Source organism: Salmo salar, chromosome 10, assembly GCF_965601325.2.
Source record: "Salmo salar chromosome 10, fSalSal1, whole genome shotgun sequence".
NCBI lineage: Eukaryota > Metazoa > Chordata > Actinopteri > Salmoniformes > Salmonidae > Salmo > Salmo salar.
Window position 1 is genome coordinate 81,815,994 of NC_138300.1, and position 24,196 is coordinate 81,840,189.

General features: G+C 41.5%; 1 protein-coding gene across 1 annotated transcript; it reads right to left on the minus strand.

The window, feature by feature from the left end:
- Nucleotides 1-901: 901 nt before the first annotated feature.
- Nucleotides 902-21,710, minus strand: LOC106560993 (sodium- and chloride-dependent GABA transporter 2). The gene is made up of 15 exons (XM_014124505.3): nt 21,548-21,710; nt 15,571-15,771; nt 13,864-13,998; nt 12,518-12,658; nt 12,022-12,106; nt 11,548-11,680; nt 10,957-11,091; nt 9,498-9,601; nt 8,036-8,160; nt 7,739-7,851; nt 7,420-7,557; nt 6,522-6,624; nt 3,758-3,858; nt 3,303-3,473; nt 902-3,079 (listed from the first exon to the last, which is right to left on the minus strand). The coding sequence occupies exons 1-15, from the start codon at nt 21,552-21,554 to the stop codon at nt 2,915-2,917; spliced, it is 1,857 nt and encodes a 618-aa protein (XP_013979980.1). The 5' UTR covers nt 21,555-21,710; the 3' UTR covers nt 902-2,914.
- Between the last annotated feature and the right edge of the window lie 2,486 nt (nt 21,711-24,196).

Consider the following 24,196-nt stretch of genomic DNA (forward strand, 5'->3'; position numbering starts at 1 on the left):
ATTGAAGTTAAATGTAAATGGTAAGATTAGGTTTAACGTTAAGGTACATTTTATGGTTATGGTTAAGGTTAGGGTTTAGGTATATGGACGTCCCAAGGATCCCGGAGAGCACTAACATTTCTGTAGAGCAATGTACAGGTAACGGCCAAAATAATGGAAACTCTTGAGTAAATGAGGGATACAAATTATGTTGAAAGCAGGTGCTTCCACACAGGCGTGGTTCATTAGTTAATTAAGCAATTCACGTCCATCACGCTTAGGGTAAAAACGCTGGTCTGGCCATTATTTTGGCTACCATGGCTATGCCACAATACGATGACAACGCCTCATGGCCTGAGTGGTCACTGAAAGGTTTGATGAACATGAAAATTAGGTAAACCACATGCCATGGCCGTGTGGCTCAGTTGGTAGAGCATGGTGTTTGCAATGCCAGGGTTGTGGTTTCAATTCCCACGGGGGACCAGTACGAAAGAAAAAAGGTATGAAATGTATGCATTCACTACTGTAAGTCGCTCTGGATAAGTGCTAAATGACTAAAATGTTTAAAAGAAATGTCTGTCTCAGTCATTGGATCTCAACCCAACTGAACACTTATGGGATATTCTGGAGGGGTGCCTGAGATGGTATTTTCCATCAACAAAACACCAAATAATGGGATTTCTTGTGGAAAAATGGTTTTGCATCCCTCCAGTAGACTTCCAGACACTTGTAGAATGTATGCCAAGGTGAATTGAAGCTGTTCTAGCTCGTGGTGGCTCAATGCCCTATACCGTTACCATTTTCTGGCCATTAGAATGCATGAATGCATTCTCTCTCTCCCTCTCTCTTGCTGGGTTTTAGATGGAACAGTTGTCAAATATCTCTTGTTGGGGGGAAAAAATGAAGTGATATGACACATATATATTTTTTTTAAACTTTTAATACAAATATTTGTATTTTACAATGTCAGTTGTAATGATGCATGTGAATAGTGTTCAGCTTTGCACTTGACTAGACATGGCCTTAGCAACACTGACAAACACATACTGGAAGTGTAAGAGCTTATACTGTTCAAAGTTATTGTTCGCTAAGGAAAATAATGAATAGACAATACAAGCAAATAACAAAGACTATCTAGCATTGTGTGTGTAAACATAAAAGGTCTGTCACCTCTAAACTGCTCACTATGATGGTATACTGTTGTACAGTACAATGATTTCCAATGCAAAATGTTGTACAACATATTTTTTTTGGAACACAATCCATACTTCACTAGTTTTTAAACCATGTTTATCGTGTGCTTTATCACATTTTGGACATGGTATACAGCTTAAAAATATACATGCGATTGTATACAATTTGTTTTTTAAATCAAGCCAAGGATGAGAGCAATGCAAATATCATTGTATTACATTTCAGAATAAAAACTGACATAAGACTATGACTAAAATGCTAATACACAATGATTATATGTCCAAGTAAGATTTTGAATCAAATGCAATACATTTTACACTAAGTCTGACTCCATCCGAATCACAAACAACAACCTCAGGCTAGCATAGCCTACTATTCAGTCTCCTACAGGTCACTACAATAGAAACAGAGACACCTACACTTCAGGTGGGCTTCAGATTTCTTTTTGACAAGTTTTGTGACATAAATCTGGATATTAAACTGTACAGGTTGTGCACATTTTAGCACATGCACATAACGTATTTGAATCTGAAGTCACAGTGTTCGTATGAGGAATTGTTAAAGGTCCAATGCAGTCATTTTTATAACAATATCAAGTCATTTCGAGGTAACAATGAAGTACCATACAATGATTGTTTTCAAATAAGATGGTCAAAAAGAAACAAAAATAGCTTCTTAGCAAAGAGCAATTTTTCAAGCAATACTTTTTCTTGGACTGTCTGGGAGTGGTCTGAGCGGGGAGAGGAAAACTAGCTGTTATTGGCAGAGCGGTTTGGAACTCTCTTTCTTATTGGTCTATTAACTAGACTGGCGATGTCAACAGAACAGGCTGAAATTCCAGGTGGTTTTTTCAAACAGCGCTTACACTAAAAAGGCATTAAAAGCATTTTCACAGTATTATTACAACCTCATAGTGTGGAAATGTATATAAAACACAGGACAATCTAGTTTTTGACTGCACTGGGCCTTTAAATTATGTATTACTTATTGTAACCACAATGACATGATGCTTTTAGTTGGCATATGCCTATATGATTCCTCCATTTGTCCTGGAAAAATGTTGTCAGTTAAGGTTTAGCACATTCAGGTAAATGAACAAACATATTGATTAGAATGATGTATTACATTCAACTCATATGACTGCAGCGAGTTCGACATAATGCATTAAAAGAACACCTAATCATAGCAAATTGTGTACACATATGCCGAGAGATGTCCATGAAAAAAGGAAAATAAAAGGTGCTTCCTTAGAAAGCAGGTGTAATCATCAGACAAACATTCTCAAGTCTCAACCACAATGGACATATAACAAATCACTGAATCACACCATTTCAATGTCTGCTCAACTTTAGCCATTGGTGAAAGAAATCAGCAAAACACAGCTAAAGTTCCTGGTTGATAAGGCAACAGTGGGAGAGAGAAGTGGAGAGACCAACTCTCCCGTGGATGGAAGTGTAGATGGCGCAGAGCCAGTAGCATTGAGTGTGTAAACATAAGAGTGTACACGATTTAACAGTAGGACAGCACCTGAAGCAGTAGTCTGTACTGTCTCGGAGAGACCTTGCAGGAGAGAAAGAGCTAAGGCACAGCAGCACCAGTGTCACTGCATCCGTGCTCATTTGGCCGCAGTTGTGCAGTTATGAGGTATCGTTGAAGAGAGGTCTGGGACGGGGCCGAGGCAGAGGCCATGTCAAGGGAATGGACATGGGACCTCAGAAGGTCTGGGTCCACGTTCCTAGCTCTAGCAGTTGGACTCCTTCTCGTTGACGGGGAAGTAGCCTTCCTTGGTGGGAGTGCGTCTCTGACGGAGGCTGTCCCCATCGCCAGGAAAGATGGCCAGCAGCTTCTCCTGCTCCTTCTTGGTTTTAGGTAAGTCAGTGGATGCCGTAGTCAGGATTGTAAAGCGCTACATAACAACAGAGGAAATAGACAACAAGTATTATAGATGCTTTATTGTCACATACACCGGATAGGTGCAGGACATGATTGGTTTGTTATATTGGTTTTTAATGATTTCTAAGTTACAGTAGCTTAAGCCATGACAGACTTGTAGACATGAGACAATAGCAAACAGAGGGAAAAGTCAGTGGGGTTAAGGGGTGAAACAGTGGGTGGTGTGTGTGACTTACCTCTTTCAGGGTGCCTTCCACTGAACACATTTTGATGAGCACCCAGAGGGGAACACAGAGCATGGAGGACAGGGCCAGGAGCCAGCCTAGGCAGTAGCCCCACCAAGGGTACACATACTCATTGTTGTACTTCAGAGGGGTGTACTTGATCAGGGAGAAGGCGAAGGTACCCTGCAGAGGCAAATAAATGCAATCAGTTGTGTCTCCTTGACAGTCAGTGGTTGCTACTTCCTAGTTTGAGTCTTTTTTTTTTGCGTTGATTTAAAAACAACAATACTGACATGCTTTCATTGGGGTCTTATCCTCTTTTTGAACCTTTCCCACTTTCTACAAAATCTCTGTGAATTTGATTAGGCTAGCTGTGCAATGTCAGATGCTTTTTCAATAGTAACCACCAGTGGGCACCCCTCAGTCAAGAGACATAACAGGGTTTTGTTCAGAAGAAAAAGACTCACTAAGCAGGTAGCAGGAGTGAAGAACATCCAGCAGTATTTGATAATAGGTCCGGGACGGTAGCCAATCATGTCCTCAATGTTGTCATAGAAACGGTCAGCACCTACAGGAACAGCGAGGAAAGAGAAGAAGAATGAGGCAGGAGTCAGCAACGGACAGATACTCATTAAAGTTTCAAGTTTATTAGTCGTATGTACGGGATACACATGGTATACACTGAGTATACCAAACATTACACCTTCCTAATATTGAGTTGCAACCCCGCACTTTTGCCCTCAGAACAGACTCAATTCATCAGGGCATGGACTCTACAAGGTGTTGAAAGCGTTCCACAGGGATGCTGGTCCATGTTAACTCAGTTGTGTCATGTTGGCTGGATTTTCTTTGGGTGGTGGACCATTCTTGATGCACACAGGAAACTGCTGAGCATGAAAAACACAGCAGCGTTCCAGTTCTTAACACAAACCGATACGCCTGGCACATACTACCATACCCCGTTCAAAGGCACTTATTAAATAGTTTGTCTGCGCCCATTCACCCTCTGAGTGGCCCACAAACACAATCCGTATCTCAATTGTCTCAAGGCTTAAAAATCCTTCTTTAATCTACACTGATTGAAGTGGATTTATCAAGTGACATAAATAAGGGATCATAGCTTTCACCTGGATTCACCTGGTCAGTCTGTCATGGAAAGAGCACGTGTTCCTAATGTTTAGTATACTCAGTGTATATCATCCAACGAAATGCTTACCTGCATGTTCCTTCAACAATGCAATACGAAATAAGATAAGAATACGAACAAAGTAAATGGTTCAGTAGAATAGAATTTTAAAAAATGGTATAATACAGGAAGGCACAATTTCTAGTCCAATATTTACACGTGTTTTACGGAGGGGGAATTGGGGTGCAAGTGTTTAAATTGTGCAGTAATCATAATAAGATTCTGGTAGCAACAGATGTGATGTGTGTAGAATGAATTTATATATGTGTGTGTGTGTGTTTGTGGATGGGTGTATGTCTGTGTGGGTGTGTGCGTGAGTGAGTGAGTGAGTGAGTGAGTGAGTGAGTGAGTGAGTGAGTGAGTGAGTGAGTGAGTGAGTGAGTGAGTGAGTGAGTGCATGCACTGTAAACCCCAAGGCATTTTTTACTCAAATATTTGTAGTAAGTTGAACCACAAGTAAATGAAAAGTCGTTATTACTTAAAATGTTTATGTGGTACTGACTCAAAACTAAATGAGAAGTCACATCAACTCAATTTAAAGTTATGATAACAAATGTACTTTTTTCCCAGCATGCTCTACTGCAGGTAATTAAAACGTATATATTTTTTATATCTGTGTTTTTGCATGTGCATTGAATGATTGACTGATTAATCTTATGCTACACAAAGATAAAAAAAAAAATCTAAACTAATCCAATCATTTAGCTAGAATTTCTTGGACCATTTACTGAAATAGTTGTTCCAGTTTAGGCCTAGGTAGTCTCCGTCCACTGTTTCTAACACTGGCAGTCATTATGAATGCAGATTGGGGTGACAAAAAATAAAAACTGTTGGATATCCTAACTCTGTCTGGATTCCAATAGGAATTATACATCATTTTGCAAGTCAGCATAATGTGGGTTGCAAAATTCTGGTACATTATTCAGAAATTACGGTTGGAAGATTCCTGGAAATCCTTCAACCAGGATTTTTTTGAAAATCTGGGAATTTTGGGAAAGTTACTGAAATTTTGCAACCCCTCTTGCAGGTCTGATGTGGCCTGTAAACCATGAGTTTCAGGCCACTGTATTAGGGTAAAGCTAGACCTCAATATAAGGCCTTATGAGACACTGTATGTAATGTACACTGAGTATACCAAACATTAGGAACACCTAATGTATTGAGTTGCAAAGAGCAGGTGTTCTTAATGTTTAGTATGTTTGGGTGTATTGTGATAAAGAGTTTAATTATAATGATAATATTTACCTAGGAACTCACTTGGTGGAGGCCACGGGTCTGAAAATAAACGAATTCAGCAACCATATCTCTGTCACTAACAAATACAGTTATGGGTGATAACTGTACAATTCACTCAAAGGCAAGGCACCGTGGGAAATGATTTTGGAGGCATGGCTTAGGTGGGGCGATGCTCAACATTTTCAAAATGGCACAACTCAAATCTGGACCCCCTACAAGGTCACAGTGACTCTATTGGTTTGAGTAACGGCTACAAAATCACTTTAAGTAACTGTACTGAGATATATTTAACGCAACAGGTTTCCTCCAAAGTTTTGAGTAACGAGAGCACATTAAGGTTTACAGTGTGTGAGCTAAGGTGCAGAGAATCAGAGCAGGTGGTCAGTCCAGTTCAAGGGTTCAGCAGTCTGATGGACAGTAGATAGAAACTGTCTCTGAGCCTGTTGGTATCAGACCTTATGCTCCAATATCGTCTGCCTGACGATAAAGGAATGAACAGCTTGTGGTTGGGGTGTGTGGGGTCCTTGATGATGCTGCGGGCCTTCCTCAGACACCGTTCCGGTACACAAAACTAATTTGTAACAGCTAACTGTTCGCTAAAAGTAGTATCAATCTCATTAAAAATATTTATAATTCAAAACGATCTAACAACATCACATTCAGCCAGTTGTTCCTCTCCCAGAGGCCCTTTCACTTCTATTAATAGAAGACTACAGCTGGAGGGCAGAGGATGGCTCAATGAAAATACCCCCTTTGTTATGTTAATGTTCTTCTCAATGCATTCCCACATAACTTGGCTAAACACTCACCATAAATCCAAGCAATGCAAACAGTCTCAAAGACAGCCACAAAGAGCAGGCATGTCCCACTGGCAGCATAGTAGTCAAAGAGTTGGAAGACGTACATGCCTCCCTGGAGAGAGAAATGTGTAGCGTTACGGCATGGCAGCTAGCGACACTTTTTCTATTTCATCGTCCCATGCAACCTCCAAGACCACATGTAGAACAACACGTAGAGTATGTGCTACGCCTCGATCACGTCGACAGTGGCATTGCATTTTGGTACACCAGAAGTACATTCATTTCCAATGGAACGCTGCGTTTGCCTTGCAGCCTCGCATTGCAGAGGCAGTTGCGGTGTGATTTATCAAACGTACGCGTCATACTGTGTGCGTAGACGGCTTGACAGAAATGGTAGCAGATGGTGAATGTTGAACTTTTGCTGCACACATATCCAGATGATTGCTGCGTACCATTTTGCGCAACAACACTGTTGGTGTGATTGAGGCGTTAGAGAGGCTAAACATCATGCACAGAATAAAGGTTAATGATTTCAGTAACCTACAGTATGTGGCTCTTTTTCTTAGAACCTTTCAATTCACGTAACAATGTGACATTCTCCATCTGTAGCTCAGTTGGTAGTGCATGGCACTTGGAATGCCAAGGTAGTGGGTTCAATTTCCATGGTCCACCCAGCCGTAAAATCTATGCACAAATGACTGTCGCTTTGGATAAAATATTCTGCTAAATGGCGTATGTTACAAGAAACAAAGCCCTAAATGAAAACCTTTGGGATTTCATTCTTGCTGCATATTCCAACTCCTCCTGAGACACCCGTGGAGAGTTGGGGTCAGAGACAGGGTCAGCCATTTTACCAGCGTCCATGAACCAGTCGGGGTCCTGGGTGGCATTGTGGGCTGTGGCCTACCTCTGTCAGCATGATGAGACCCATGAGGAATGAGACAATGGCCACCGCCAAGATGAAGAGCTCTCTGCGGTTCTTACGACGAAAGGTTTTAGGGTACATGTCCACCATGGCCGTCACCAGACTCTCCACACACACAAACTGCAGCAGTGGAGAAAACAGAGGGGATGCTGTGTCACTGATTTTAAAAAACACCACCGTGGACATTGTTAGAGCAGTATTTACAAGCATATTGTGTGTGTGTGTCAGAAAGAGAGTTAGTGAGTAAGAGAGAGAAAGAGAAAATGAGAGTGCGCAAGAGAGAGCGCTATTCTAGCCTCACCTGGCTGTCCAGACCCAAAAAGACGATCATGATGAAGAAGAAACAGGCCCAGAGAGGAGAGAAGGGCATCATAGACACTGCACGGGGGTAGGCTATGAAGGCCAGACCAGGACCTGGTACACAAAGGGTTAATTGGTGTGCAGCGTTTCTACTAATTCACATACGAAAATATATTGCTGAAATGTACATAAGTACGTAAAGTAAAATACATGTTGAATTATGAAAAATGATGACCGTTTCCCCAATGATGAACTGTCAAGAAAGGTTTGTGTGTGTCTGTTAAAAATTACTACCAACCAGATTCTGCCACCTCTGAGATGGGCACGTTCTGCTCGTAAGACATGAAGCCCAGGATGGAGAAGATGGCAAAGCCTGCCACAAAGCTGGTCCCACTGTTCAGGAAGCATAGCGCCAAGCAATCTCTGTAACCCCAGAGAGGCAGTCATCAGCCAGGCATAGATACCAGCCATAACAGATATATATACTGTATGTATGTCACAGTAAATATGAACAACTTCAAAGATAAATCAATACCATATTGTGAAACAGATACTTTACAAAATACAGATAAAGAACAAATGCTTCTGACAACCTGTTATTAGCTTACTAGGTTATTATTAGGGTGTAAAACAGAACAAATCACTTATCAGTCTTAGATGGTTATACCATAGACCATTTAGCTATTTGATTTAGAATTTTAGGATCCCTGTAGGTATGCCCCAAAAATAATTGTAAATTATTTGATAAAATGTTTTATTTAATTGAAATGCATTGAATAGCACATTTATAAATGGCAAAATGTACAGTAAAAAAATAAATCACAAGGAATAAGGTTTCGAAGTGGGGGCGGGACGCTTTCAAGGGTTTTTCTTTATTTTTACTATTTTAGGAACTCCTTCAAGACTGTTGGAAAAGCATTCCAGGTGAGGCTGGTTGAGAGAATGCCAAGAGTGGTCAAAGCTGTCATCAAGGCAAAGCGTGGCTATTTGAAGAATCTCAAATATAAAATATATTTTGATTTGTTTAACACTTTTTTGGTTACTACATGATTCCATATGTGTTATTTCATAGTTTTGATGTCTTACTATTATTCTACAATGTAGTAAATAGTACAAATAAAGAAAAACCCTTGAATGAGTAGGTGTTCTAAAACTTTTGACCGGTAGTGTACTTCCAGAATTTTTTAAAACCGGTACCAGGTTACCTTCAGGCGAGTCACATGACACTTGTGGGGTTAGTAGAACAACAAGAACAACAAAACAAGTTTGTTTTCCTGAGAGTCTAGTGGGGTCATATTAGTTTGTAGCCCAAACGGTTTGGATGCTACAGACAGAAGTTGGCACATAGGTGGTACTGTACCAACTTCAGATGAGTCCCGTGGGGCTTGTGGGGGTCATAGAGCAAAACGGAGAACACCATTGTGTCCGTTTGGACGCTACAGACGTTTTTTTGTGAGAAGACCAATTTTTGGGATGTCTCCTAGTCTGACAAACAGCATTGTAGCTCTGTCAATTTCCACAAAAGATTCGGAAGGCCGACATAGGTGGATTGAGATGCAGCTGATATCGCTAGCTTAACTAAACAGGTTTTTAATGGTTTCATTTTTTAAAATATTAATTAGATTGACGCATGGGTGCGTCAATCAACTCTAGGGGGTTTAAGACAGAGATACATCTGCTTATTGCTGGGTGTCAGTCATTTCTGACTAGGGTAAGTAGGAGGTGTAGGTGTAAGCATATGTTCTGAGGTGAGCCCTGACCTGTAGCAGTTGTTATTGTACTTGTTGTAGCTTCCCAGAGCAGTCAGACACCCCAGACAGATGGCATAGGAGAAGAAGATCTGAGTCCCTGCATCCATCCATACCTAGAAAGAAGAGGGAGAAACCATAACAATGCATTTTCATTTGCTGGCAGAAACCATGGCATTGCTCCTGGCTAATACCTTTATTTCTCTGAAGCACGTCACTTTTGTCAAAGACAGCTATAAACCCCTTCCGGTGAAACATTTGGTGTGTACCTATGACCTACACCTTTCTCATTCTATGGTAAAACCTGTCAACCCATTTCTCGTCACTTATGTGACCACCCACCAGTATGCTGGCTCTCCATCGCTATGGCTCCCCAGCGCCAAGTGTGGTACTTTTCCACCACAGACTCTGTGAACAACCAGCACAACACAGTTCCAATTTGAATTAGGGTGCCCTTTGTTCTCCCTATTCACCAAAGTCGTGCTGAAGCACCGAGGGCACGTTTCAGTCAGCTGCCTAGCAGCCAGGATAACTTCTGTCTGTGTCCCAAATGGCACTCTATTGCCCATGTAATGCACAACTTTTGACCAGGGCCTTTATAGAGTGTGGGTTGCCATTGGGACACAGCCTTTGACTAAGCTAGTCCCGTGCAAAGACACAAGCGTAGGCCCCGGTCCCTAAGGCAGATGTTCCCATCATACAGACAGCTTGTCTCTTCCTTCAACACAGGGTTATATTCATCCGTAGAAGACCCCTGTGGATTGAAGAGGTCACTCATTTGGTTAATGGGGGCCAAAATGAAGAAGTGGTTGTGAAATGTCTCTCTTTCATAACCAGACGAGAACTAGACCTAGGAGCTGTGCTTGCTGACCACATGCCTCATGTCGGTATTCATGAGGCATTTATCACCCGTCCACTCGTCAAATATTCCTAGGGACTGCCAACTTTACAGGTTCAGTCATTCTCTGCACAGCATTAGTTTGAGAGACAACGTCCCCCTGGTTTTTCCAATGTCATGTTCTTCTCATGATCAGATGTGTTTTCATTTGTTAATGATCGATCTTGATAATCTCGACAACAATCTTGGTGATATTGAGTTAGATCCCTGAAAATGCTAAGCACAGCATAACAATCACTTCAACAGCTCAACTAATGAAATGAATAATTAAGTGTCCAAGTTCTACTGTATGTGGCCACAGATATTGTCATCATAAACTAGGGACAAGAGGTGTGACTGTGAGAGGGGTTTTTAGTGCTGACAGGCAGAGGTCAGAGGAACACTGGGTAAGTCAGTCTATAGGGTTATTGTGTCAAGCTGTTGGGTTTTCCACTTCCCACAGTGATGGTATGGGTGTGTTTGTATGTATAATGTGTGTGTGTGTGTGGTTGGGGGGGGGGGGTTGGTTCTTCTATCCTTGTGGGGACCTAAAATCCACGTGTGTGTGTGTGTGTGTGTGTACAGTACATGTACCTGTGGATCTGACAGGCGGCCCAGGTCTGGGTAGAGGTAGAACTTGATTCCTATGAAGGCTCCAGGCAGGGTGACCCCTCTGATGAGCAGGATAGACAGCATGATGTAGGGGAAGGTAGCTGTGAAATATACCACCTGAGGGGGATTGAATGGGAAAGGGAAAGGGGGATACCTAGTCAGTTGTACAACTGAATGTATTCAACTGAAATGTGTCTTCCGCATTTAACCCAACCCCTCTGAATCAAACTACCATAACAACTTAAATCTATGCCGACCAGAACTTATTTTTTAAAAGTATGTCAAAAGCTGGCTGATGACCGAACCATAGACCCATTTTCATGTCTGTATCTACAGTATGTAATGTATCTACGTCTGCATCTATATAATGTATTGCACCATGCACTTTAAGGGACCACAATGGAAATAAGTCATTGACTTGATTGTGTAATCCCTGTCAAGTTTTCCAAATGTATGTACTGTGTGTATATGCATTTTTGTAAAATCAATCAATGAAGTGCCCAGAGGTTCTTCCTGGTCAAAAACTGCATTAGGGAGGCTCACAGAGAGAGAATGTAGAATAGAGCCCTTTACCTTTCCAGTGGACTTGACTCCCTTCCAGATACAGAAGTAGACTAGTACCCAGGCTATGGCTAGACACAGCACCAGGTCCCAGTTGAGAGATCCTATATGATCTATGCCAGAGGAGATACGCAGAACCCTCCGTCTACACACACATGCACGCACGCCGGTGCACACACACACCAACACACACACACACAAATATGAGATGACTGTCAGTGTGATCATTATTTAGACATGAATATCTAACATGAACACTAAGCTCTGATATTACAGCAATAGTAATGTTGATGCTTGTTAACTATTTACATTAGGGGGGCATATCATGTATAGTATTTCTCAGGACGTCACACAGCCCTCCAATTCAGCCTCAAGCCAGCCTGTTTTCGTATTCAGCAGTGCTACACTAGTTGGCAAGACAACGGCAAGACAAGCTCCTTAAGGAGATGGAGAAACAATAGACTCTAAGCAGCACTTAGTACTTACTCCCAGAACTCAATGACAGGAGACGTGGCGTTCAGACGTGGCTGATTGAAAGAGCCATTCCTCCTCTGGAACTCCATGCAGGAATCTTGAGAACAGAGATGCATAACAAGTTCACAAACACGTTTATTGAGAACACCGGCTATGGTTTTTCTAGGTGACCCAACTCTATTGTAACGTTACGTAAGGCTACATGAGACATCAAGTAGTCAGGGATATTTCTGTGTATGGTGGCATTTTGGAGTTTTCCTTATTCAATCTTGTTCCGAGGGCAACTCTGTCTCGAGGGCAGAAACAATGTGAATGTTTAGGCAAATGCGATCACTTAAGTTGAAGTAATCCGAATTGATTAGGGTTGGTTTAGGGATTGAGTAACATTCGAACCAGCAACTTTGCCTGTGAGCTTTCATCATACCAATCACATTAGTTCTGCCTTTAGGCAGAGCTTCAATGAGATTGAATAAGGAAAAGTCCACTGAGTGTATGGTGGATCTCTGACCTGTGTTCCATGTGTTGTTGCAGGAGGCCCAGGGCAGGTCCCAGGTGAAGGAGTAGGACAGGTAGAAGATGGCCCAGGCCAGGACGATGATGTAATAGAAGTTCAACAGAGCCACAATGACTTGTGTGGCATAGCCCACTCCTACAGCAAGGACAAAGAGGAGCATTGTGTCATGGCTCCACCTCAAATCAAATCAAATTTATTTATATAGCCCTTCGTACATCAGCTGATATCTCAAAGTGCTGTACAGAAACCCAGCCTAAAACCCCAAACAGCAAGCAATGCAGGTGAAAGAAGCACGGTGGCTAGGAAAAACTCCCTAGGAAAAAATCCCTAGAAAAAACCTGTCACCAGAGACCGTCCTAGAGACATTAACGACACTCAGGTGTGTTCAATTTACTCATTATGATTTCCCTGTTAAAAGAGGTGTTTTCTGTTGTCCTTTGCAGAACTGTGAATTGTTTCCTGAGTGTGGTTGTTTCCTGAGTGTGGTTGTTTCCTGAGTGTGGTTGTTTCCTGAGTGTGGTTGTTTCCTGAGTGTGGTTGTTTCCTGAGTGTGGTTGTGTTGGTTTCCCCCAAGTGTACTGTGATCCTGCGGCTACCGTTTCTCAGTAAAGTATTATGTTTATCTGTAATCACTGATTCCTCGTCTGGTCTCTTCTCTGCACCTGGGTCCAATTTTTTTAAATAGGCAAGTCAGTTAAGAACATGTTTTTATTTACAATAACAGCATACCCCGGCCAAACCCAGACGATGCTGGGCCAATTGTGCGCCGCCCTATGGGACTCCCAGTCACGGCTGGATGTAATACAGCCTGGATTTGAACCAGGGACTGTGGTGATGCCTCTTGCACTGAGATGCATTGCCTTAGACTGCTGCGCCACTCGGGAACCTTACCACATCACACATTGTGGTTAGCTATGATAATGCCTTTCAACGTTGAATACAATGACACATGAAAACCATGACTCTATTCGCATTGCTTTTGCATCTCCGACTCCACCATTTCTCACCCGGTAGCCTATCTGGTTCATGTGTGAATGTCTACAGTCATATTGTCCTTATTGGGGGCCAATTGAATGACTGAAGCGTTGGATACTTGGAAGTCTGCCAGTGTTGGTGGCATACCAACCATAACATCAACCTCCTGCTATTATCCTACAGTACATACTGGCAGACCCGCATGCACAAAAACACGCACTTACTGTAGATCATTCTCAGAATTCCTTCTCTTATTCTATTCAGTAAGCAGACATGCCCGGGTGCAGTTACCTTGAAAGGCATGCCTCTACAGTGCACACTAAACAAAATGGAGTTCTAAACAGTAGATGTGAGAGGAGGATCACCTTCAAACAGTGGAGTGATCTTCCTCCAGCAGGTAATGCCTCCCTCGCTGGTGAACTGTCCCAGGGCTGTCTCCAGGAAGAACACCGGTATCCCACAGGTGAACAGGAAGATGAGGTAGGGGATGAAGAAAGCACCTGTTTGATAGAGGGGGGAAGGAGAGAAGTTAACAAGGTGTTGTCGCACGCATTAGAACTCCACTGTGATATGAGGTCAGATGACATAACCAATCAACAAGGATGCAGTATTTCAAGGATGGACACTAAAATTGTAGTGTTCCAAAGGTACCTATAAATGCTACCTTGATTTGTGCAAAAAAAATTTAAGGCAGCATCCGACATATCCATCGCTGGGGGGAATATCCAAATAACGTTTATTCACCAAATAATGTTAAAATGTTTATCACATTTTTCAGAAAATGTCAAGTTTGCAGTTATAAGCCCGCTAACCAAGCTAGCTAGCTAATGATGAAATTGTACAAATATATTAGAAATGGGAGCTAGACATATAGGTCTACTCACTGGCAAAAACGGGTTGAATCAACATTGTTTCCACGTCAATTCAACCCAAAAATTCTATGTGATGACGTTGAATCAACGCGGAAAACTGATTGGATTTTTAAAAAGTCATCAATGTAAGGGAATGTCGTTTTTTTTTACCCAACTTTTTACCTAAATCCAATGACAAGGTGCCATTTTGTATGATTTCGAGGTGAATTATCGTTAGTTGACATCTCAACCAAATGTAAATCAAAACTAAACGTTGAACTGACATCTGTGCGGAGTGAGTATGCATCAATCATTTTTTCTGATGAAATGATAAAGTATCTTCACCTTAAAGGCCAAGAGACATACAAACTATCAAGTACTATACAAACTATCAAGTACTATACAAACTATTAAGAAACTCAGAACTACTTTGTGCACTTGAGAACAGTTGCTCCAGAGAAGGAACAAAGACAACCTTCGTCAACAGCAGTGAACTTTGACCTGGGCAAGCCCCCGACCAGCTTGACATCAGAGTATCACATACCATAGCCCACCCAACAATACAGTAGGACAGCCAGTATGTATTTATCCCTAATTCCACAACATATTGGCATATAACATTTTTCTTAACGTAAAAGAGCAATTCCAAAGTATTCAGCCTGTTGAAAAACGTGTCTCCATAATGTTGTTGGATATAACAAATTCAATGAAATTAGTGTTGATATTTTGACTTCTCTCATCTTGCCAATCCAAACAGGAGTGTGTTGTTTGCTGCTATTGAACTTCATGTTTAATATGTTTTATGAGTGTAGTCTTGGCAGGCAACACATAAACATAAATACATATCAATCTAAAAATAGCAATTGTTATCCACAATCTATTAGGAGGATTTATTACTGAACAACAATTGACATACCTCCAAATGAGCACTTTTGAGGTTTTACGTCACTACTCATCCTTAAACAGATTCCATGCCCTTCATAATTATTTTATAGCGTTAAAGCACAATGTACTCAAAGGCTCCAGTGCCATTTAGGTTTATAACAACAGGCTTTGGGTCAGTTAACACCAATATAGTAGCTAAAATTATAATACATCTACAATATTTTCTGTCACTGTTGTCCTGATCAATAGTACTGAAGTAGTACTCAATTATGTACCAATAATATGAACAAAATGACGTGACATGTTGTCACTGAGCACTGTGACGTTAACACCCACCTCCTCCGTTCTTGTAGCACAGGTAAGGGAAGCGCCACACATTGCCCAGTCCTATGATCTCCCCGGCAACAGAAAGGACAAACTCCACCTTGTTTCCCCACTGGCCCCTCTCCTTCATCTTCTCATCGCTCTGCGGCACAATGTCCAGCGGCCGACTGTGGTCATTGGAGGGGTCCATCTTAGGCAGGCTCTCCATGTCGCCTGAGGAAGCAACACGTTAAAGTGAGTGGAGGAGAGGATAGACACCGGGAGAGTAACAGTATTGTACATCATTATATAGGCTAACCCCACAGCCTAAAGTCTTGTATTTACTGTGTAGTTATTGTGAGCAGGGGAGGGGTTTCTGTGTATCTTTATCACACCCCTCGAAGATCAACAGGCTTATCATAAAGTAAACACAACTTCACAGTCCCTAAGCCTCCCTTGGGACCATCTCCTGGAAATGAGGAATAGGGTGATAAAAAGGTCTTTGAACATGGCTCAAGAACATGGGGGTTATAGGGGGCATTATATGGACTCAAACTATAAGTTATGCAGACTCCTAAGACAACAGCATGGAATACTAAAAACAAAGGCTGTGCATGCATCCCCGTTGAATGTTTGGAACAAAGGTCAAGCAGCGAGAGGTGTGAGACAGGGACGAATTTCAAGACTTTCTGTAGTTCTCATGGAGGATTTACGGCAGGCACGAAAGTGTTAAACATGAAGTGGTGGGAAAAGTACCCATTTGTCATACTTGAGTAAAAGTAAAGATACCTTAATAGAAAATGACTCAAGTGAAACTCACCCAATAAAATACTAACTGAGTAAAAGTATTTGGTTTTAAATATACTTAAGTATCAAAAGTTAAAGTAAAAGTACAAATCATTTCGAATTCCTTATATTAAGCATAGCCAGGGACACACTCCAACACTCAGACAGTCCACCAGATCAGAGGCAGTAGAGATGACCAGGAATGTTCTCTTGATAAGTGTGTGAATTCAACCATTTTCCTGTCCTGTTAAGCGTTCAAAATTCTTTTGAGTGTCAGCGAAAATGTATGGAGTAAAAAGTACATTATCTTCTTGTAGTGGAGTAAAAGTTATATAAATAGCAAAGTAAAGTATAGATACCCAAAAAACTACGTAAGTAGTACTTTCAAGTATTTTTACTTAAGTACTTTACACCAGTGCAAAGCATGCATAGTCACATTGACATGTCATATATGCCACTCTGTCTCTCCCTGGCTAGAATGGGTCCACGGCTGTACGAGCTGGACAACTCGTAGCCGGCCAATGTTCAGGGCCAGTGATGCTGAAAGAGTTTCTCTCTGTACAGGAAACAGACAGCTCACTGACCGTGCTCACTGCTGTCATGTCTCATTAGCAAGGCCTCTTGCTGCCCTCTCTCTTGCTTTCGCTCTCTCGGTTTCTCTTTCACTCTCTCTCTCTCCCTCTCTGTCTCTTCTTCCCTCTCTCTCACTCTTTCTCTCTCCCCCCTCGCTCTTTTCCTCTTTCTTTCTATCTCGCTATGCCACTCTTTCTCTCTCTCTCTGCACCCTTCTCTCTGCCTCTCTCCACTTTGGCTAGTCCAGTCACAGATCAAACCAAACAAATTCATGTTGAGTTTAGGTCCGCAACAACAGGAGAGATGGCTACCCCGCTGTGCCAGAAGCCTTGGAAATGTGCTCTGAGCTCAGCCTCTCGCTGGCAGAGCAGGGTGGGGTGGATGGGATGGAGGGGAGAGAGCAAACATTTTCGGAGCCTGGGCCAAATTGTGGCCAGCGGTAAAAATAGAGTCCCTTGTTTTCAGAAGGTGTTTGGTGGGAATGAAGGCATGGCATCATAAAGGACTGGAGACCCTTATTGGCCAGGGCTTCTTTGTGCTGCTGTTAAGGAGAGGAGAGCTCCAGTCTGCCAGGAAGCCTGATCACACTTTACCTTGGTTTTCACAGGCTCAGTGTGGGCCAAGGGGGCAGTGTGAGCCACAAGCGAAATTCCTTCACACTGAGATCTCTCCAGACTCCAGTCCAGGGGAGCAGTCCACACTTATTTTTAACTAAGTGAGAATAAACATTTGCCACATTATTTGTAACAGGACGGGACAGAAATAGCCAATTTTCAGATAGATGTTTACAGAGAAGCTAGGAGGAAGTGTGGTCTGTGACAAATGAAGACCAAGACTGAGGAGGACTGAGCATGCCAAGCCTCCAGCCAAGCCACTGGGCCAGCGTTCACGTCTCTCATAAAGGCCTGCACTATAACAGACTCACTGACTGACTACAGCGGGTAGTCTACTGGATAACACTCTTTCTGTCACCGTACTGATGGAAAGGCACAGAGCTGCTTTCCACTCATTAGTTATCACTTTGATGATCAAAACACAACACAATATAGCTAACCACGATGTTAGGGTTTCGTCATGGTTTATGTTTAGGCTACAGTTAGTCATTTCAATCATAGATAGACCATAGATGGAGGAAGGACTTCATATTTCAGAAAAAAAACTACAACTTTAAAGTGTTATGTCACTAACAATCAAAACCCTTAAGTAGAGTCTGATCGATATATTGTTTCACCAATATATCGATACGGGACAATAATTCCACGATATCTGACAAATATATTTTTTCTGCTTTATTATTATGGTTAGGAGACTAAAACACTAGGTTACCACAGGACAACGGCATGTCGCTTTCTCAGCAAAACCTCTCACAGACCTAGCCTGGTTCCAAATCTGCATGTGCTTCCGAAAAGAGAATACGGCTGTGAAGTAGCACAGAGCCATGAAGGAATGACTGCTCAGCTGCAGTGTTTTTCCCGTAAAACCCAGGGGTTATTATGTGACTGTGTGTGCATGTTTGTGTTCATGTTGTGTTTCTAATGTTGTGTCATTCTGTGTGTGGGTTTGGATGCGTGTGAGTGTTCATGCGTGTTCAATCATGTGGTGTTCCTAGGTGTGGATTGCTGCTGGCCCAAGATCTGCTTCTCTTATGCCATTGGCACCTATGCCGCTGTGGAATTCATCAAATGTGAAATAATCAATGGATGTTGTGAGTATAGGTGATTACGATTCTTGCCATCATAACATTGATAGTCAGAGGAGTTGGACTGGAAGTTCCAACAGAATACCTATATTAACAGCCCTATTCTCCTGACAGTTTTTCCTTAGGTGTTATAGGCACACAAAACAGATAAGTATTAGAATTTTGGATCTAGAAGTACACTCGTTTAAGGACGTTACAGCATGTCGTCACATCCACCAGTGCTGAGAGTCCGCTGCAGCTGTTATTTCCGTTATAAACTCAGCAAAAAAAGAAACGTCCCTTTTTCAGAACCCTGTCCTTCAAAGATAATTCGTAAAAATCCAAACAACTTCACAGATCTTCATTGTAAAGGGTTTAAACACTGTTTCCCATGCTTGTTCAATGAACCATAAACAATTAATGAACATGCACCTGTGGAACGGCTGTTAAGACACTAACAGTTTACAGACGATAAGCAATTAAGGTCACAGTTATGAAAACGTAGGACACTAAAGAGGCCTTTCTACTGACTTTGAAAAACACCAAAAGAAAGATGCCCAGGGTCCCTGCTCATCTGCGTGAACATGCCTTAAGCATGCTGCAAGGAGGCATAAGGACTGCAGATGTGGCCAGGGCAATATATTGCAATGTCTGTACTGTGAGACGTCTAAGACACTGCTACAGGGAGACAGGACGGACAGCTGATCGTCCTCGCAGTGGCGGACCACGTGTAGCAACACCTGCACAGGATCGGTACATCCGAACATCACACCTGCGGGACAGGTACAGGATGGCAACAACAACTGCCTGAGTGACACCAGGAACTCACAATCCCTCCATCAGGGCTCAGACTGTCCGCAATTCCTGCCTCAGTCTCATCCATTCCTCTGTCACCTGACCCGTGACCACTTGTTCACCCTAACTGTCAGTCATCCTACCTGTCCAGCTACCCACACAGATTCCACTAATCTTTAACTAATTGATGTCACTTGTTAAATCCACATCAATCAGTGTAGAAGACAGGTTAAAGAAGGATTTTTAAGCATTGAGACAACTGAGACATGGATTGTGTATGTGTGCCACTCAGAGGTTTAATTGGAAAGACAAAATATTTAAGTGCCTTTGAATTTTTTATTTTCTACATTGTAGAATAATAGTGAAGACATCAAAACTATGAAATAACACATTTGGAATCATGTAGTAACCAAAAAAGTGTTAAACAAATCAAAATATATTTTAGATTCTTCAAAGTAGCCACCCTTTGCCTTGATGTGCTGCATCAGATTACCTGGCTTCCACAATCACCCGACCTCAACCAAATTGAGATGGTTTGGGATGAGTTGGACCGCAGAGTGAAGGAAAAGCAACTCTTTCAAGACTGTTGGAAAGCTTTCCCGGTGAAGCTGGTTGAGAGAATGCCAAGAGTCTGCAAAGCTGTCATCAAGGCAAAGGGTGGCTACTTTGAAGAATCTCAAATATAAAGTATATATTGATTTGTGTTAACACTTTTTGGGTTACTACATAATTCCAAATGTGTTATTTCATAGTTTTGATGTCTTCACTGTTATTCTACAATGTAGAAAATAGTACAAATAAAGAAAAACCCTGGAATGAGTAGGTGTGTCCAAACTTTTGACTGGTACTGTAGATCTATGTGAAAACCCACCATATTGAATGTGATCAAAATGTACTGTCAAGGCACAAGTTCCTGGATCAGTCGAGGACACAACTAAGTGAAAACCACCAGTGAAAATGTAAACAATTAAATTGATTTCCACCACAGGATTAGGTCTGCTAGAAGGGCCCCGTTTCATAAAGCAGAATGTTTTAAGAACCAGAAAATCAAGAACCAAATTCAAAACTATTACTAAAACTATTACTGTACTGAATCTTTTTGTATGCCCATCACTCTGTCCGTCTGACAGAACAAAACAATAATATTGTAGATCGGCCGCATTTTCCAGAAAAGTGCAGCAGCTTACAGAGAATAACTTCCCCTGTGGCTCTGATTGCATCTATTGTGGTAACACATTACATATGGATGATCTGTATTCCTGTTGAGTAATTATGCAGTTACTCTAGCCACAATATATCAACAATATGGTTGCTAAGCTACATTTACTAAGCTACAAAACAGTAGCTTAATAATTATCTTGTAATTACATGATGGAGTTGGGGGATGGTCCCACTTTAAAATAACTACACCTTATAAATGCTTTATATAGCACAAATAGTCTTTATAAGCATGGCATAAACCCAAACTATCTGTAAGCGTATGCCATACTGTGATAAGGGTGTTTAAAGGGTGACATTACTTCTCCTTGGGTAGGGTGCATTGCCAAATAAGACACAACCCAATTTAAATGTAACTCTAAAGACGAAAGAGCAAGGTAAATCATGCATGCTTCCAACGTTATTAATTAGCCAAGGTTAACCAGGTCAGTAGGTTTTTTTAAATAACCATCCCTATACAGTAACACATTGCATTTGAAATAGTTTAGATGTTTAATGCATTTGAATGTGGTCACCAAGAGAAGAGCTGTCAACCTTCACTTCTTAGATTATGTCCATGACTTGAATATCTTAAAGACTGGACACGTTCCATGGACAATAGATCCACTCGATAGAGCAACATCTAGACTATTCCCAACGTCAGCTGCAGTTTTCAACATTATACAATCAGAAAAATGCCAAATAATTTGTCACCAAATGCCCTGATAAGGAAGCATCACCAAACCAGTGAGATATCTTCATAAAGACAAACCAAGCATGAAGCAGAGCCAACATCTAGGATTCCACAATACTCACAGAATATTCATTAAACTTAACCATTCAAAAAACATATTTTTAGAAGAGCCAAACTCATGCCAACCTAAAATAAAGCAGGAAGTATGTCACTGTAATTGTGCCTAATGCTTTCATCAGCACAGATGCATGGGAAAGAAAGCATTTTCTTCACCCAGTGGTACTCACCTTTCATAGTAAAGACAGTCTGATGGTTCGAATGGTTAGCCAGATATTGGCCTGTTGGTGTCTAGGTTTTACTATATAACGTGCATAGAGGGGCGGGGGATCTCGGTAACTCCAAACTTTAGTTCAGCCTTCAATGAGCTTCTCGTTTACTTTGCTCTGCACCCTCTTCTACCCCCCTCTAGTCCCATTCAGAAACCCCCTCACTCTTTCACACACACACACACACACACACACACACGCTCCATGCAGCACACTAGAGGTCTGTGCCGTCTCAGTGTGGTGGGCCGATTGCATAACCTTCGACACACATTCTCACAGGGTCTCTCTTTCGGGCCTATACACTCTTAGAATTGAGGGTACAGTATCGTTCCCTGGGGTACAAAAATATCAAAATACACATAATGTACCTTAAGAGATACACATAATGATCTCACATGGTACTGTTCGATACCTTTTAGAGTACATACAGAGTATAATGGTAAATGTTTGTACCCCATATTTTGAATATAAAGGTACAATCACACTCACTTACAAAAAATGGGTACAATGGGAAGGTACATTTCTGTTTCCAAGGGTACAAACAAATTTAGTGTATCCTCAATATACTTAAGAATACCCAACATAAAGTACAATTATGATTTTTCTTGCCACCTCAAGGGAACTAATGGCTTTGTCACTGTCACGCCCTGACCTTAGAGAGACTTTTTATTCTCTATTTTGGTTAGGTCAGGGTGTGACTAGGGTAGGTACTCTAGTTTTTGTATTTCTATGTTGGCCTGGTATGGTTCCCAATCAGAGACATTTGTCTATCGTTGTCTCTGATTGGGGACCATATTTAGACAGCCTTTTCCCACCTGTTTGTTGTGGGATCTTGTCTATGTCTAGTTGCCTGCGAGCACTACATTAGCGTCACGTTTTGTTTTGCCCTTTATTGTTTTCTGTGAGTTTCATCTAATAAACATGTGGAACTCTATGCACGCTGCGCCTTGGTCTACTCATTTCGGCGATCGTGACAGTCACTGTGGTGGTACCCGAAAAAAGGCAACATTTTACTATAATTATTATTATCATCATAATATCATATATGCTCTAGAGGTCGACCGATTAATCGGAATGGCTGATTAATTAGGGCCTATTTCACGTTTTCATAACAATCGGTAATCGGTATTTTTGGACACCGATTTTCCGATTTAAAAAAATAAATAAAAATGTTTTATTATTATTATTATTTTTTTTTAATGATTTTATACACCTTTATTTAACTAGGCAAGTCAGTTAAGAACACATTCTTATTTTCAATGATGGCCTAGGAACGGTGGGTTAACTGGGGCAGAACGACAGATTTTTACCTTGTCAGCTCGGGGATTCGTTTTTGCAACCTTCCGGTTACTAGTCCAACGCTCCAACCACCTGCCTTACATTGCACTCCACGAGGAGTCTGCGTGGCAGGCTGACTACCTGTTACGTGAGGGCAGCAAGAAGCCAAGGTAAGTTGCTAGCAAGCATTAAATTTATCTTATAAAAAACAATCAATCTTAACATAATCACTAGTTAACTACACACGGTTGATGATATTATGCAACGCGTGTCCTGCGTTGCATATAATCGATGGGGTGCCTGTTAATTTCTCATTGAATCACAGCCTACTTCGACAAACGGGTGATGATTTAACAAGTGCATTTGCAAAAAAAACACTGTCATTGCACCAATGTAGCTAACCATATACATCAATGCCTTTCTTTAAAATTAATACACAAGTATATATTTTTAAACATGCATATTTAGTTAATATTGCCTGCTAACATGAATTTCTTATAACTAGGGAAATTGTGTCACTTCTCTTGCGTTCCGTGCAAGCAGTCAGGGTATATGTAGTAGTTTGGGCCGCCTGGCTCATTGCGAACTGTGTGATCCATTTATTCCTAACAAAAACCGTAATTAATTATGACATAACATTGAAGGTTGTACAATGTAACAGCAATATTTAGACTTAGGGATGCCATCCGTTAGATAAAATAGGGAACGGTTCCGTATTTCACTGAAAGAATAAATGTTTTGTTTTCGAAATGATAGTTTCCGGATTCGACTATTTCAATGACCAAAGGCTCGTATTTCTGTGTGTTATTATGTTATAATTAAGTCTATGATTTGATAGAGCACTCTGACTGAGCGATTGTAGGCACCAGCGGGCTCGTAAGCATTCATTCAAACAGCACTTTTGTGCGATTGCCAGCAGCTCTTCACAATGCTTCAAGCATTGTGCTGTTTATGACTTCAAGCCTATCAACTCCTGAGATTAGGCTGGTGTAACCGATGTGAAATGGCTAGCTAGTTAGCGGGGTGTGCGCTAACAGCATTTCAAACGTCACTCGTTCTGAGACTTGGAGTAGTTGTTCCCCTTGCTCTGCATGGGTAACGCTGCTTCGAGGGTGGCTGTTGTCGATGTGTTCCTGGTTCGAGCCCAGGAAGGAGCAAGGAGAGGGACGGAAGCTATACTGTTACACTGGTAATACTAAAGTGCCTATAAGAACATCCAATAGTCAAAGGTATATAAAATACAAATCGTATAGAGAGAAATAGTCCTATAATTCCTATAATAACTACAACCTAAAAGTTCTTACCTGGGAATATTGAAGACTCATGTTAAAA

What these genes read in the sequence shown, in the direction of transcription:
- LOC106560993 (XM_014124505.3), bottom strand. An exon ending in GTGCTACAAGAACGGAGGAG is followed by an intron (nt 13,999 to 15,570) that starts GTGGGTGTTAAC and finishes TCTATCAAACAG; the next exon opens with GTGCTTTCTTCATCCCCTAC. An exon ending in CAACAACACATGGAACACAG is followed by an intron (nt 12,107 to 12,517) that starts GTCAGAGATCCA and finishes TCTGTTCTCAAG; the next exon opens with ATTCCTGCATGGAGTTCCAG.